The sequence below is a fragment of the Morus notabilis genome, unplaced genomic scaffold (assembly GCF_000414095.1).
Source record: "Morus notabilis unplaced genomic scaffold, ASM41409v2 Scaffold359, whole genome shotgun sequence".
In the NCBI taxonomy this organism is placed as follows: Eukaryota; Viridiplantae; Streptophyta; class Magnoliopsida; order Rosales; family Moraceae; genus Morus; species Morus notabilis.
Window position 1 is genome coordinate 205,228 of NW_010365790.1, and position 12,568 is coordinate 217,795.

Here is a 12,568-nt window from a genome sequence, read left to right on the forward strand (position 1 = left end):
GGAAGAGCTTAATGTTATTGCATTTAAAGCTTTTCAGTTATGAAATGGTAGCTTTTATGCACTTTTGGCTGATTATGGCATTACTTTTTGAAAATTTGACACTTAGGACTCTCTCTCTCTCTCTCTCTCTAACTGAAAATTCATAGCCATATATACACGTATCTGTATATGTAAATTTATAGAATATATATATATATATATATATATAGTTCACGCATAAACCAAAACCTTTCTCCATCAAAATATATCCTTTTTGGTTCAAACACCACTTCTGTTGTCATTACTTTGAATCTATGAGAGAAGTAACACAGAACCGCTTGTTGAGTATGGCATTGCCATTGCAAGCTAATAAATGTGCCTAGAAAACGTGCATTTGTTAACTCAATAAAAATTCCTTGTTAGGATGGCAACACTATAAAGCAGATCAAGAAGGAGAATAAAGAAGGAAACATTACAAAAAATAAAGTTCATTTGTGCAAGCCTTCGGTACTCCAGAAGGAGGATAATAAGCCCCCTCCACTAGTGAGCGCATTGAAGACTTCAGCTGAACAAAATGCTGCGAGCTTTCACTTTCCCGGTCACACCCGGGGACGTGCTGCACCGTCTTCATTAACTCAACTCATTGGTGTCAAGCCTTTTCTTCATGATTTACCAGAGCTTCCGGAGCTTGACAACCTCTTCTCTCCTGAAGGGCCAATTTTATATGCGCAACAAGAAGCAGCCAAGCTGTTTGGGGCGTCAGAAACATGGTTTCTTGTTGGAGGTACCACATGTGGAATCCAAGCAGCGATCATGGCAACTTGTTCGCCTGGAGACGTTCTCATTCTCCCCCGGAATTCTCATTTATCCGCCGTATCCGCTATGGTGTTATCTGGTGCAGTGCCTAAGTACATCATCCCTGAGTACAATGTTGAATGGGATATTGCTGGAGGGGTCATTCCATCACAGGCAAGTCTAGTCTAGTATAATGACATATAGTCTTGCCAGTAATGACCAAATTTTACCTTGAAAGTCGCGTTAGATATATGAAACTAACAAAATAAAAGAAGAATAGCGTTACATGCTTGTCTTTACAGGTGGAGATGGCAATTCAGGAACTAGAGATGGAAGGTCGAAAACCAGCTGCAGTTTTCATCACTTCTCCTACTTACCATGGTATATGCAGCAACTTGAGTGAGATCTCTCAGCTGTGCCACTCTCATGGAGTCCCTCTAATTGTTGATGAGGCTCACGGGGCTCATCTCGGTTTTCATCCCCGGATGCCTAATTCAGCGCTTCAGCAAGGTGCCGATTTGGCTGTGCAATCAACCCACAAAGTTCTTTGCTCTCTCACGCAATCATCGATGCTACACATGTCGGGGAATCTAGTCGACAGAGAGAAAATTTGTGGATGTCTTCAAACCCTTCAAAGCACCAGTCCTAGTTATCTTCTTTTAGCATCCTTAGATGCAGCTAGACATCAACTTAGTGAAAACCCTGAAGGCATTTTCGAAGAAGCACTGCAAATGGCTCTTGATGCTAAGAATACAATAAGAGGGCTTCCAGGCATTTCTGTTCTTGACTCGCAGAGTTTGCCGAACTTCCCAGTAATTGATCCCTTGAGGCTTACCATTGGTTTTGGACAGTTGAGTTTGTCTGGCTACGAAGCAGATGAAATTATGTACGACGATCACGAGATTATCTGCGAACTCGTTGGAACTAGCTCGATTACTTTCGCATTTAACCTCGGAACTTGTAAGGAACATGTTGAGAGGCTAGTGTCAGGCGTAAAGCATGTAAGAGTGTCATCCACTCGAGGCACTGTAGCAAAGGCAGAGCCCAGCGTTTCTGCACCTTTTGCTGATTTCAAAACAAGCTTGATTCCGAGAGATGCCTTTTTCGCAAGTAAACGGAGAGTGAGCATTGCAAACTGTGTTGGAGAGGTTTGTGGGGAGCTTATATGTCCATATCCGCCAGGAATTCCGGTAATGATCCCCGGTGAGACTATTACTGAGAGGGCCTTGGATTATCTCTTAGATGCTAGAAGGAAGGGTGCTATGATCAGTGGGACTTCCGATCCCCGGCTCTCTTCCATACTTGTCTGCAAGAAGTAGTCTATGGCAAAGGTGTGACTCCGGCTAAATTTGTGAAAATAACCCTTTCAAATCATCAAGGAATCTTGAGTATTCATAATTCAGAACTCTTGAATTTGGTAAGCATACAATCACTGACACCATTGGTATATCTTGGATCCGAGCGACGCTAAAAATATTGGTACTTTTAGAATAACACAAAAATTTAGGGATATTGTCGAGAATACATTTTTCAAGAAGAATCGTCCATCATTTTTTTTTTTTTTTTTTTTTTTTTTTTTTAAGTCATTTAGAAGTCTTTTGACCGATGGATATTTTGTGCTATAAAAATAATACATCAGTATGGTGTGGATATTTACAGTAATAGCAGCAGAAATTTTGCAGATACTATCATTCTTGATCTGAGTTGATGATAATATGCATAAAACTTTCGATAAGCTGTTCCTGCTGTTGTGTTTCACAAAAAAGTTAAATTTCTAGATCTATCTTTCCCCTGAAAGTACATATATATTGATTTTTACAAGAACAAAACCACCCATCTGTCGTCTGGGCTCTCTGGCATATATAATTCTGTGCGAAGGTAAAAGGACCAGATACAAAAATGACATTCAATAAACAAAAGAATATCTGGATTCTGGACTGGACTATCATTCCCTTCATTCAAAGTCCCATTTCAAGATTGACCACAGCCTTTTAGCTTGAGTCAATGCTGGCTCTTGGATCACTGCTATACATTTCCTTTGGCGGACTTTTTTTTGCTCGCTTCTTTGCAGGTCGGTTGATGGGATCTGGGACGCAGGGAGGAGGAAGGCGTGGCATGCCAAGCTGCAAGTCAGGAGATTCATCTGGTCCAGCCCATGCTAAGGGACGCACTGCAGCAAAACAATGATGTTATTACCGGTTCAGCATTGAATTTGTTGGTTTCATGCAGCAAAAAATCATGTCCTATAACAGATCTCTACTGCCTACTGGGGGTTAAAAGAAAAGCAAAGAAAAGAAAAGAAAAGAAAAGAAAAAAAAAAGATACACGTGTAGAGGGTTATTGACTTTGCACCCTGCATTTGGGTGATGCAATTGATCTGTAATCGAATTTCTTATAGCATTTCGGTTGATGCCAATTGACTTGTAGCAAAAGATTTCTACTAATATATACAAATATATAAACACTGTAGATAATTCATAATTGTTGACTTTGCACCATGCATTTTAGGGGTGCAGTTGGTCTGTACTCAAATTTCTTAATGTGTCTCGAACTTTACATTGCTTAGACATAAGCTGTTCACTTATGTTATGGAGTATTTAGCTTAGTATGTGCATACCCAAATCAGGTTCAAGACGTTCATTGCCATTGCAAGATGCCAGCAAACGAGCAGGGCGCTTTCTCACATAATTTTCCTGCAAGGGCTTTGGGATTTGGAACGAAAATTGCGACATGGTCACCCCGTTTGATACATACTCAGGATGTTCCAATAAATACCTAAAGAAATCAAAAGCACAGATGAAAGGCAGCGAAGAAATCATGAATGAAAATTTAAATGAACTCCAAGTAATATGTTGTCCTTTCTGGTATTTCAAGTCATTAGATGTATAGATTCAATATTGAAGAGCCATAATTCTAAAAGAATGGGTTAGCAAAGACATACTTTTGGACCTCTACCATTGAGCGAAGTCTCTTGCCTGATGGTGCAACATAATACCTGAAAACCAATGGATAGGCATATTGTCAAAGATTTAAAGGTGGATTAAAGATTTAGATAGAAAAGGTACAGAAAAGTCCAGTATCTATAAAACGAGACAAGATTTAAGAAATAGTGATAACATTAAGAATCATAATCATCATCAAGCAAGAAAAGGGTTCATACACATCTGCAAACTTGGTGCTTCCTTCACCTCTAATCCTCAGCAGCCGTTGCCATCCAGGAGGGGGCTGCGCAATATTAGGCTTATCAATCGCCCACAGCCTGCTGCCATCTTGAGAAATGTCAGCCGGGTCATCACATGAGATATCCGGCCGCCACTCACGAGCTGTCTCGCAGTAAAAGGGCTGCTCCAGAATGTGCTCACGTATCTCTTCGTACTTCTCCTTTGTTGGGATGAGCCTCCATTTGAAACAATTTGCGCACTGAACCGTAAAAGCTCCAACAGATGGCAAAACTCGGGGTGATTGCTGATTTGAGATGGGAAATCCTTGACGTCTCGGATGTTGTTGGAATGGAGTAGCGGGTTCAGGGGCAGGCACGAGTGTACCATTAGCTGCAGGATCATAAAGCACCAGCTGCTTAGAGGCATCACCTGATTGGTTATTTTCGTCCTCGGAAGACTCGTCATCTGAAGATGACGACGATGAAGAAACGTCTATAAAATCCTGAGAAGTGTTGTCTCCCTGACTTAAGAAACTCGAATCGTGGAAGTTGTTCTCCGTCATTGTAAATTTAAACGTTATTTTACGAGGATGAGGCAACATTGACCTGGGCAGATGGGAAAAGCCTGCACATGAAACAACGCAGGAAAAAAAATACATAAATCATCGCCACAACAAAAGCTCATTTCAGTGCCATTTAAGCCAAAGCATCCATTATGTGCTTACTAGTAGATGCGTTCTATGCTGAACAATGTACACATTTACAATCTTTTAAATTTCAGTGCCATGTACAAATTTCTAGTTCATGATGTAGGCATGGCAGAAAAACTATTTGTAGAAGAATTGGGAAACAAAAATTCCTAAAAATTTTCCTCTTTAATCACCTGAAAATATAAATTGTTTTCCCAAGAAAAACTGAAGTTCCTACTTACTAGACAGGTTCTATACTATACAAGGTACAAAATTTACAATCTTTTGTTGTAGTTTCAGATAAAATATAGTAGAAGAAGAAAAAAAATAAAAAAATAAAAACCAAATATTTAGAATGTTCCTCTATAATCCCCTGAAACCACAAAATGTTTTCCCCAGTAACTCCAATCTAAAACCTACATTTTTTCATCTTTAGAAGCTACAAATTTACTATCTTTTGTTCACTTGGCGCTGACAGAGAAGCTATAGTAGAAAAAAATAAATGAATTTCTAAAATGTTCCTCTCTAATCAGCTGAAAATACAAGATTTATTTTCCCAATGACTCCAAAATCTAAATTTTATCATCAATACACTTGCAATCTTTAGTTCATTTTGGCTGGCAGAGAAACTATTTTACAATAATCAGAAGAAAAAAAAAATGAAACTCCAAAAATGTTCCTCCAATTAGCCTGAAAATGCATGTTTTCCCCAAGAAATCGAAGAATTTAAAAAGCAACAAAAAAAAACCCTGAAATTCCTAAAAATGTTTCTCTCGAATCACCTGAAAAGAAAAAAGACCTTTTTTTGGGGGGCTAGAGCTCCAAAACCTCCATTTTTAACTAATATTTCTGAGCTCTGAAAAGCATATGAGATCTGAGAAAACTTCTATACTTAGCATGGATCTAGCAAAGATACAACAAATCCAAGCTCATAACTCCAATCAATTAATAGACTCCATAAAAAGCAACAACAATAATCTTGTAAATTACGAACAAAAAAAAAAAGAAAACATTTTTACAAAAACAAGAACAACATGTAGATTATGAAGATTAGCGAACCACAGATCATACCTATCTCAGAAGAAGATAAAACGTGAGATCGTCGTTTTTTTTTTTTTTTGGAAATGGTTTTGTCAGTTTGAGAGCTTTTTCGCTTCTTCCATGGAAATGGAATTAAATTACAGACATAGAAAAGAAGCGAGAAAAACCAGATTAGATTAGCTTAATCTAAATCTTATAGTAATAGTAACACTTACATCAAATAAATAAAAATAATAAATTTATAAATGATAGTCTGTCTGATAGCGAATGGAAGGGAGATAAAAGAGACGATCGGATACCTCTTTTTTTTTTAACTACTTATTAAATAGAAAAAAAAAAAAAAAAAAAAAAAAGAGAGAGATTTTTTTTTCCTAAATGTCGTTTGGTCTTCTTATTATTCTTAAGTATCTCGAATATTTGTTTATGTTGTTTCGATAAAATAAAAAGTAAGTAAATAAAATTACATAGACCAGTCCCAGGACTTGGTGAAGACTGAAGATAAACGGACAAAACAATAAACATAAGGGAAAAGATTTTTAATTATGTAAAGATTTAATAATAATAGACGTGTTACCCCATTTACTTTTACTAATATATAAGTGAGAAGGTACTTACAAGGCCTTTATTAGAGTTCAAGCTTTTCTTTCTTAAAATATAAGAAAATTCAATTATAACTCAATAAGTATGTAATTGTTACTCAATTTCATAAAAATTCGACGGTCTAATAAAAATGTAAAGTAACAATATGTTTTCATAGAGAAAAAAAAAAAAAAAAAAAACGTAAAGCAATATAGGGTTTTTTTTTTTTTTTTCAAATAAAACTGTTGTGATAGGATGTGTGAAATTAGAGAATATTGGTATTTTAAAAAGAATAAAATAGAAAAGATAGGTGAACTTACACTTTTAATGTATGTTTTGAGATTTTTACATTTTACTTTTGATTTAAACTCGAATTTTTTTCAAATTTTTTTCCCTTGTGAAAAATGGGCTAGAGCGCTAGGCTAGGTTGAATATATGTTCATAAGCGCCAAGCAATTTTACGTTTTAGGTCGCGTTCCACCACTTATAAAATGGTAAGTTTCACTTGGATGGATATATATGATCATTCCTTAATGGGACTCACCATTTGTGAGTGATGAAATTGTTATTGAGTGAAGTTAAATAGAAATTCTAAAAATTTTAACATAGTTTACAAGTATTACAATAAAAATAACAATGTTTTATTTATTTTAACAGATGATCAAAATAGAAATTAAGAAGACAAATGACTTTCAATTTATCCGTCAATAGTGCAGTTTGCATAAGGTATAAGGCTTAAGATTCGACCATAAGAAGTACGTTTTTTATTGACCTTGAACTTTTTCTATAGAGGTGTGTTTTTAAAAAGACGTATTTGTGCTCGTTTTTTATGCCAGCTTCTCATCACATGAGTTTCGTGCATGTTTTCCTTCCCTCTCGCGTTCAACAATAAGTGGTGGAACCGGTCAATGATCGGGGTTAAGTTATGCTTGTATTGCGAAGTCACTTATGTTGGCATTAGTGTTTCTATCTTCTTGTTTTGGAATACAATTTAACTTAAAAAAAATAAAAATAAAGGAATGTATTTTATTTATCAATGATAAATAGATGTGGGGTGATCCATTGATTACACAGAATTACCTAAGGGTGTCTGCAGTCAGTTTGGGCTTTTTTATATATATATATAAATTACAGAAGTAGAAAGAGGAATGTATTTTAGATGCTTTATAGTTTGAATTGTACTAAATTATGTCTTCATGTTTTAAATTGTAGGCTAAATATGTACCTTTTTCAGTCTACGTTTTTTTTTATTATAAAAAAGACCTAAATATCTTTCACAATTTTCAATTTATGTTAATTCTTATTCTTATTTTTACCAAAAAAAAAATGTAAATCCGAAATGAAAAATACATAGTCAATTGTTATGAAGAAAAAAAGAAGAATAAACGTTTAAAAATGTATATTTTTGTATGGAAGTTAAAATATAATATTAAGAAACAAGATTTGTGTTTTTTTTTTTCAGAAAAGAAAACTTTTTAATTAATATGTTGAATAAGCTGAGGTGTAAAGGGCGTAATGCTCCTAAATCCTAATAATAAGGGGCCATTAAGTTAATGGGTGGGGGGCTTTAGGCGGTTAAGCCGGAGAGAAGGCGAGTGTCGTTTTGAGAGAACGATTGTTTTCTAGAGAGTGAGTAGTGTGATCGATTAAAAAAAAAAAAAAAAAAAAGATCATCAGTTTCAGTTAAGAGAGAGAGAGAGAGAAAGAGAGAGAGAGAGAAATCTGAGTGAATGGTAATGGAATTAGGAAAGAAAGAAGAAGGAATAATAAGAAAAGGGCCGTGGAAGGCTGAGGAAGACGAAGTACTGATAAACCATGTGAACAAGTATGGTCCGAGAGACTGGAGCTCCATTCGATCCAAAGGCCTTCTTCAGCGAACCGGAAAGTCTTGCCGTCTCCGATGGGTCAATAAGCTTAGACCTAACTTGAAGAAGTAAGATCATGAGATGATCATTATCATCTATATTTTTTCATTTCATATTACAGATCTCGTCTCATCAGTTTAACATGCACAATATCTTATCGTATAACATGAACATGAAGATGAAGATGAACATGTGGTTTTTCGTTTGTTTGTTTGTTTTTTTTTTTTCTTTATTATGTTAATTAGTGGTTGCAAATTTTCACTTGAGGAGGAGAGGGTGGTGATAGAGTTGCAGGCAGAGTTGGGGAACAAGTGGGCGAGAATCGCGACGTATTTGCCCGGGAGGACCGACAACGATGTCAAGAATTTTTGGAGTAGCAGGCAGAAGAGACTCGCCAGGATTCTGCACTCATCTTCTTCTTCTTCAACTCCTAATTCCACCATAAATAAATCACATTCACATAATAATAACAATAATAATAATAATAAACATAAAAGGCCCATTCCTATTGCTGCTCATAATGAAGTTCCCCCACTGCCTATGGATCAGGTAAATGGATTCAATCAATGTATTATTATTTGTCATTTCTAGTCTTTTTATCTTTTTGATGATTTAATCTTGCTAGTACTAGTAACAGAAAATGTCTAAGTTTGTTGTCCTGCAATTGCATGCATAATTAGGTCATAAAAGGATACCTTTTACCTTGAAAAAAAATATAAAAAAGATATCTTCTTTTTTATCTGCTTTACTCCAAATATCTTTTTTATTTTATTTTAATTAACCTACTGTGAAATGAATTTGGTTATAGAATTTAGGAAGAAGGAAAGTGGAAGCGGGAAGAACATGAGATGAGAAGGGAGGAAAGAGGGAGAGAAAAGAAGATAGGAAATGAGGAAACGTGGGGGTAGTGGGAGATTTTCTAGGGGGTCAATTTTCAAAGACTCAATTTGGAGGGAAATTGAAAAAAAAAAAAAAAAAAAAAAAAAAAAAAGGATATTCAAAAGTTCTTTTTACCCTTTTTTTTTACAATTTAATTTTTTGATGGAATTTTTGCAATGCAATTTAATTTGCACGTTAGTGGGTAGCTATATTAATTTGCATAACAACTAATATTCATATTAATCTACTTATTCAAAGAAAATAACTAAAAATATTTACTAGAAAGGCTTTTATTTTTATTTTTTTAGAAAACATTAATTATTATTTTTAGTTGTAATTCTAAAAATATATAATTACTTAATTTGTTTATTAAGGTAATTGTTTTCGTAAATGGTTATCTGGCTTTCAATTTTAGAATGATAAGAGGATTATTTCGAATATTGATATGTGGGGGAAAAAAAAGAGCTGTAATTTTCAACTAAAAAATAAATAAAAAGATGTCTCTTTTCTTATATGCTTCCTAATCATTTTTTGTTTTACCTCTGAACTAGAATCTGGTAATAAAGTTGCTTACACTTGATTTGAAAATGAATTTTACTTTCACAACGGTATGAAGGCAAGTTTGAGGTATCCTTTGTGTTTCCATCAGTAACAGTTCGTCAAATTAGTAGCAAATTTGTTTACAAACTTAGATAAAAGTGTCCTTTTTTATTCAAGACTAGATAGACTACACTAGAAAAGGCAAGATCTTTGTGTCTCCGTTTGTTCTTGTTAATAAATAATCTGTTTTTCTGGTATGCAGGGTCGAATTTTCTCTGCTTCATCCGCAGGAGAATTGTCGTCAAAGGTACCATCATACACATCATCCTTCAACGAGAACTCCTCCGAAATCAAAATGGTGTCGCTGCCGGATCTCGTCAACCCAAAACTGCTTAATTTCGAACAAGATCTCGGTCAACCATTGTTCAACTGTTCTACCGAGAAGAATCCATGCATCGATACACAACCATTAAACCTGAATCCTTTCCCTCCAATGTCACAATCCCAATTGGAACTCGCATTTCCATCTGAAGAACACCAGGACTTTTTGGCAAGGTTTGGTGAGCCTTACTTTGATGTGTTTGGATCTCTGGAGGCTTCAAAACTTGGAAATGGAACAGAAATTCCATTTTGCATACCACCATTTCTTGAACCAGTGGGAAAGCCAGACAATTTGAGTCCTACCCCCGACAGCCTCTTCGATGACTTCCCGGTTGACATGTTCGACCAGATCGAGTCGCTTCCTAGCCCACCACCACCATAGCCGCGACTAACAATTACAATTACACTATTCTTTTTCATTTAGGCTCTATCATAGACTGAACCAAGTTGTACTAGTTTCTTTTCCTGTTAAGTCATAACTTTAACATGAACCTTGTTGACATGGTATGATGGTAATTCATTCTTATTTCTCCTATTTTTATTCATTCTTATGAAAGTTCCACAACAGGGCATATTATCGAGTGATCAAAAGATGATAATGGTAATATTAATATAACCAAACATATGATATCAATATACCCTGTAGTTTTTCCTTAGCGAAGAGCTAAGTCTTTTCAATTTTCATTTTGTACAAATGAGAAACTTGCTAATAAATTAGAATAATTATAATCATGAAAATCCATAGTTTCTTTTTAGTAGATACTGGCAATTAAGAACAGTTGTAACCCCAATCCACATTTCATTCAACAAAGTGGGAAATATTTAAGAACCAATAAAATGTTTGAAAAGTTCAATAAAAAAATATGATCTGTCTGAAAGAGTTTTTATTCATAAACAACTAAACATGATTAAAAAATTGCTTCTGACGATAAAAACCTAGCCAGTGTCGGACATGACAGATTTAGAATTTTCGAAGAATCACAAATTACTTGGCACAAATTCTCTAAACATCCCAGAAATCACCTAAATTTCAGGCCAATTAAAACAATTACTAACTAATTATGCTTAAAACCAATATATAACAATGTGCAGAAGAAGAGAAACCCTAGAAAAACCATACGATTTCGATTTCAATTCGATTCGTCAAAAACATGAAATAAGACACAAAATTTATCACTGAAACCCACTTCTCAACATCCCAGAATCACATAAATATCAAACCAGATACTAATTAAGAAAGCAACCCTAGTATTAGGTAGAACAAGAGAGAACCCTAAGCCGATGTTATGTGAAATCGACGGATGATAAGAGATATCAGACGGGGCTGAGGAGCTGAGAGAGATGGGGCTTGGGATCGGAGTTCATGCCGATGATGATGACGAGAGGGATGAAGCCGTAGTGAGTAATGACCTTGGCCTTCTTCGCCGCCCATGTCGTCCACTCCTTCACAAGCTGCGCCGTCGATTTCTCCTCCTCCTTCGACCCCTTGCTCGATTTCCCCTTCACCTTCAGACTAACCCTAGACGCCATTGAAGAAGCTTCTCTCTCTGTTTCTTCTCTCTCTCTCTCTAGAAGTTGAAAACCCTAACAAGTGAGATTGAATCAATTTGGGGACATGGGAATCTAATTATAATCGTATGGTGCTTATATTATATACCCTATGGAATATTTGAGAACATTGCGGGGCATTTTTATGAGAGCATTATGGAAAATTATCTTTTATAATTTTTCGCATTTTTTTTTAAAATAAAAATTTTGATTTTTTTTGTTATATTTCCTCTTAATAGAGCTCCAACTTTTATTATTTACTATAAAATCTTAAATTTCATAAATATAAAAGGCCCGCTTATTTTATATATTTAAATTTTTATTTTATTTTATTTTAATATTTTTTTCATAACAAATTTAAAATTAAAAATTATGATTTGAGTATACTTTAATTTTTACATCCTTACAAAAAGTGGATGTCAATAAATAAACGATAAATAAAGTGTCAATGTCAAAATTTTAAAAAACTTGAGATCTAATTCGTTGGCTAATAGTTTATTCGAAGTATATTTCTGTAAGATACATTTTGTCTATTTATCTGAAGATGGTCATCAACTATATTTAAAATCCTAAAACCTAAGTTAAAATTTGTTTAATATTCTAAACCTAAAGTTAAATTTTATCATATACATTGAAAAAGTCATGATAGGAGAACAAAAAATTCCTCTTTGACCAAGCAAAACAAAATTCATACCAGTCCAACGCCTATTATCTTCTCAAAACACAAATTTCCAACAAATGCTTCTTGAAAACTTTGTTGTAGAGTGCAATATAAGCAAATATGACTTCTAGACAAATACTAACTAGGATAAAATAAAATATCTCTTTGATTGCCCAAATATCAAAGTTTAGAGTTGTTTGATGAAAACCTTAAAATAAATAGTAAGAAAAAAAAAGCTAGAACACAAATTTAAGACCCGTTTAGTTCGCTGATTCGAGTTAAGATATAACTTTATGTGAAAACTTTTTACTGTAGCAAAAAAGTTAGATGTGACTATTTCTGAGAGCTATTTACTGTAACAAAACTCAAATTTTAAACTCCAATCGGTAAAATAAATCGGGCCTTAAAGCATTGCAGACTCTAAACTCTGTAAAGAGAAGGGTTCGAACTT

At 34.7% G+C, this 12,568-nt stretch overlaps 4 protein-coding genes across 6 annotated transcripts in view; 2 read left to right on the forward strand and 2 right to left on the reverse strand.

Annotated features, from left to right (window-relative positions):
* Nucleotides 1–2,313, forward strand: part of LOC21391599 (arginine decarboxylase) — a gene marked incomplete at its 5' end in the record, with an annotated part of 2,577 nt that extends 264 nt beyond the window's left edge. The window contains 2 exons of the mRNA XM_024172618.1: nt 424–948; nt 1,077–2,313. Of these exons, the coding sequence (XP_024028386.1) occupies nt 424–948; nt 1,077–2,093 (1,542 nt within the window). The remainder of the gene's footprint in view (nt 1–423; nt 949–1,076) is intronic.
* An 83-nt stretch (nt 2,314–2,396) lies between these two features.
* On the reverse strand, nt 2,397–5,873 carry LOC21391601 (methyl-CpG-binding domain-containing protein 2). Of its 3 annotated transcripts, none has more exons than XM_024172615.1 (6): nt 5,695–5,873; nt 5,423–5,526; nt 3,935–4,559; nt 3,716–3,769; nt 3,392–3,549; nt 2,397–2,944 (listed from the first exon to the last, which is right to left on the reverse strand). In XM_024172615.1, the coding sequence occupies exons 3-6, from the start codon at nt 4,534–4,536 to the stop codon at nt 2,766–2,768; spliced, it is 993 nt and encodes a 330-aa protein (XP_024028383.1). In that variant the 5' UTR covers nt 4,537–4,559; nt 5,423–5,526; nt 5,695–5,873; the 3' UTR covers nt 2,397–2,765. The 3 variants fall into 3 exon arrangements, with proteins under 3 accessions (XP_024028383.1, XP_024028382.1, XP_010106952.2); XM_024172614.1 differs by having other exon boundaries at nt 5,406–5,526; XM_010108650.2 differs by lacking the exon at nt 5,423–5,526.
* Nucleotides 5,874–7,973: 2,100 nt separating this feature from the next.
* On the forward strand, nt 7,974–10,319 carry LOC21391602 (transcription factor DUO1). The gene is made up of 3 exons (XM_024172597.1): nt 7,974–8,176; nt 8,354–8,657; nt 9,778–10,319. The coding sequence occupies exons 1-3, from the start codon at nt 7,974–7,976 to the stop codon at nt 10,288–10,290; spliced, it is 1,020 nt and encodes a 339-aa protein (XP_024028365.1). The 3' UTR covers nt 10,291–10,319.
* A 680-nt stretch (nt 10,320–10,999) lies between these two features.
* On the reverse strand, nt 11,000–11,542 carry LOC21391603 (mitochondrial import receptor subunit TOM7-1). The gene has a single exon (XM_010108652.2). It carries the CDS (start codon nt 11,436–11,438, stop codon nt 11,223–11,225), a length of 216 nt encoding a protein of 71 aa, XP_010106954.1. The 5' UTR covers nt 11,439–11,542; the 3' UTR covers nt 11,000–11,222.
* Between the last annotated feature and the right edge of the window lie 1,026 nt (nt 11,543–12,568).

Coding starts and splice junctions, on each gene's coding strand:
- LOC21391601 (XM_010108650.2), bottom strand. CDS start 4,536: ATGTTGCCTCATCCTCGTAAAATAACGTTTAAATTTACAATGACGGAG. Junction 3,770..3,934: donor AGCACCAAGTTTGCAGATGT/GTATGAACCCTT, acceptor ATTGGTTTTCAG/GTATTATGTTGCACCATCAG. Junction 2,945..3,391: donor ACGTCTTGAACCTGATTTGG/GTATGCACATAC, acceptor GTTTTGCTGCAG/TGCGTCCCTTAGCATGGGCT.
- LOC21391602 (XM_024172597.1), top strand. CDS start 7,974: ATGGTAATGGAATTAGGAAAGAAAGAAGAAGGAATAATAAGAAAAGGG. Junction 8,177..8,353: donor CTTAGACCTAACTTGAAGAA/GTAAGATCATGA, acceptor TATGTTAATTAG/TGGTTGCAAATTTTCACTTG. Junction 8,658..9,777: donor CCCCACTGCCTATGGATCAG/GTAAATGGATTC, acceptor ATAATCTGTTTT/TCTGGTATGCAGGGTCGAAT.
- LOC21391603 (XM_010108652.2), bottom strand. CDS start 11,438: ATGGCGTCTAGGGTTAGTCTGAAGGTGAAGGGGAAATCGAGCAAGGGG.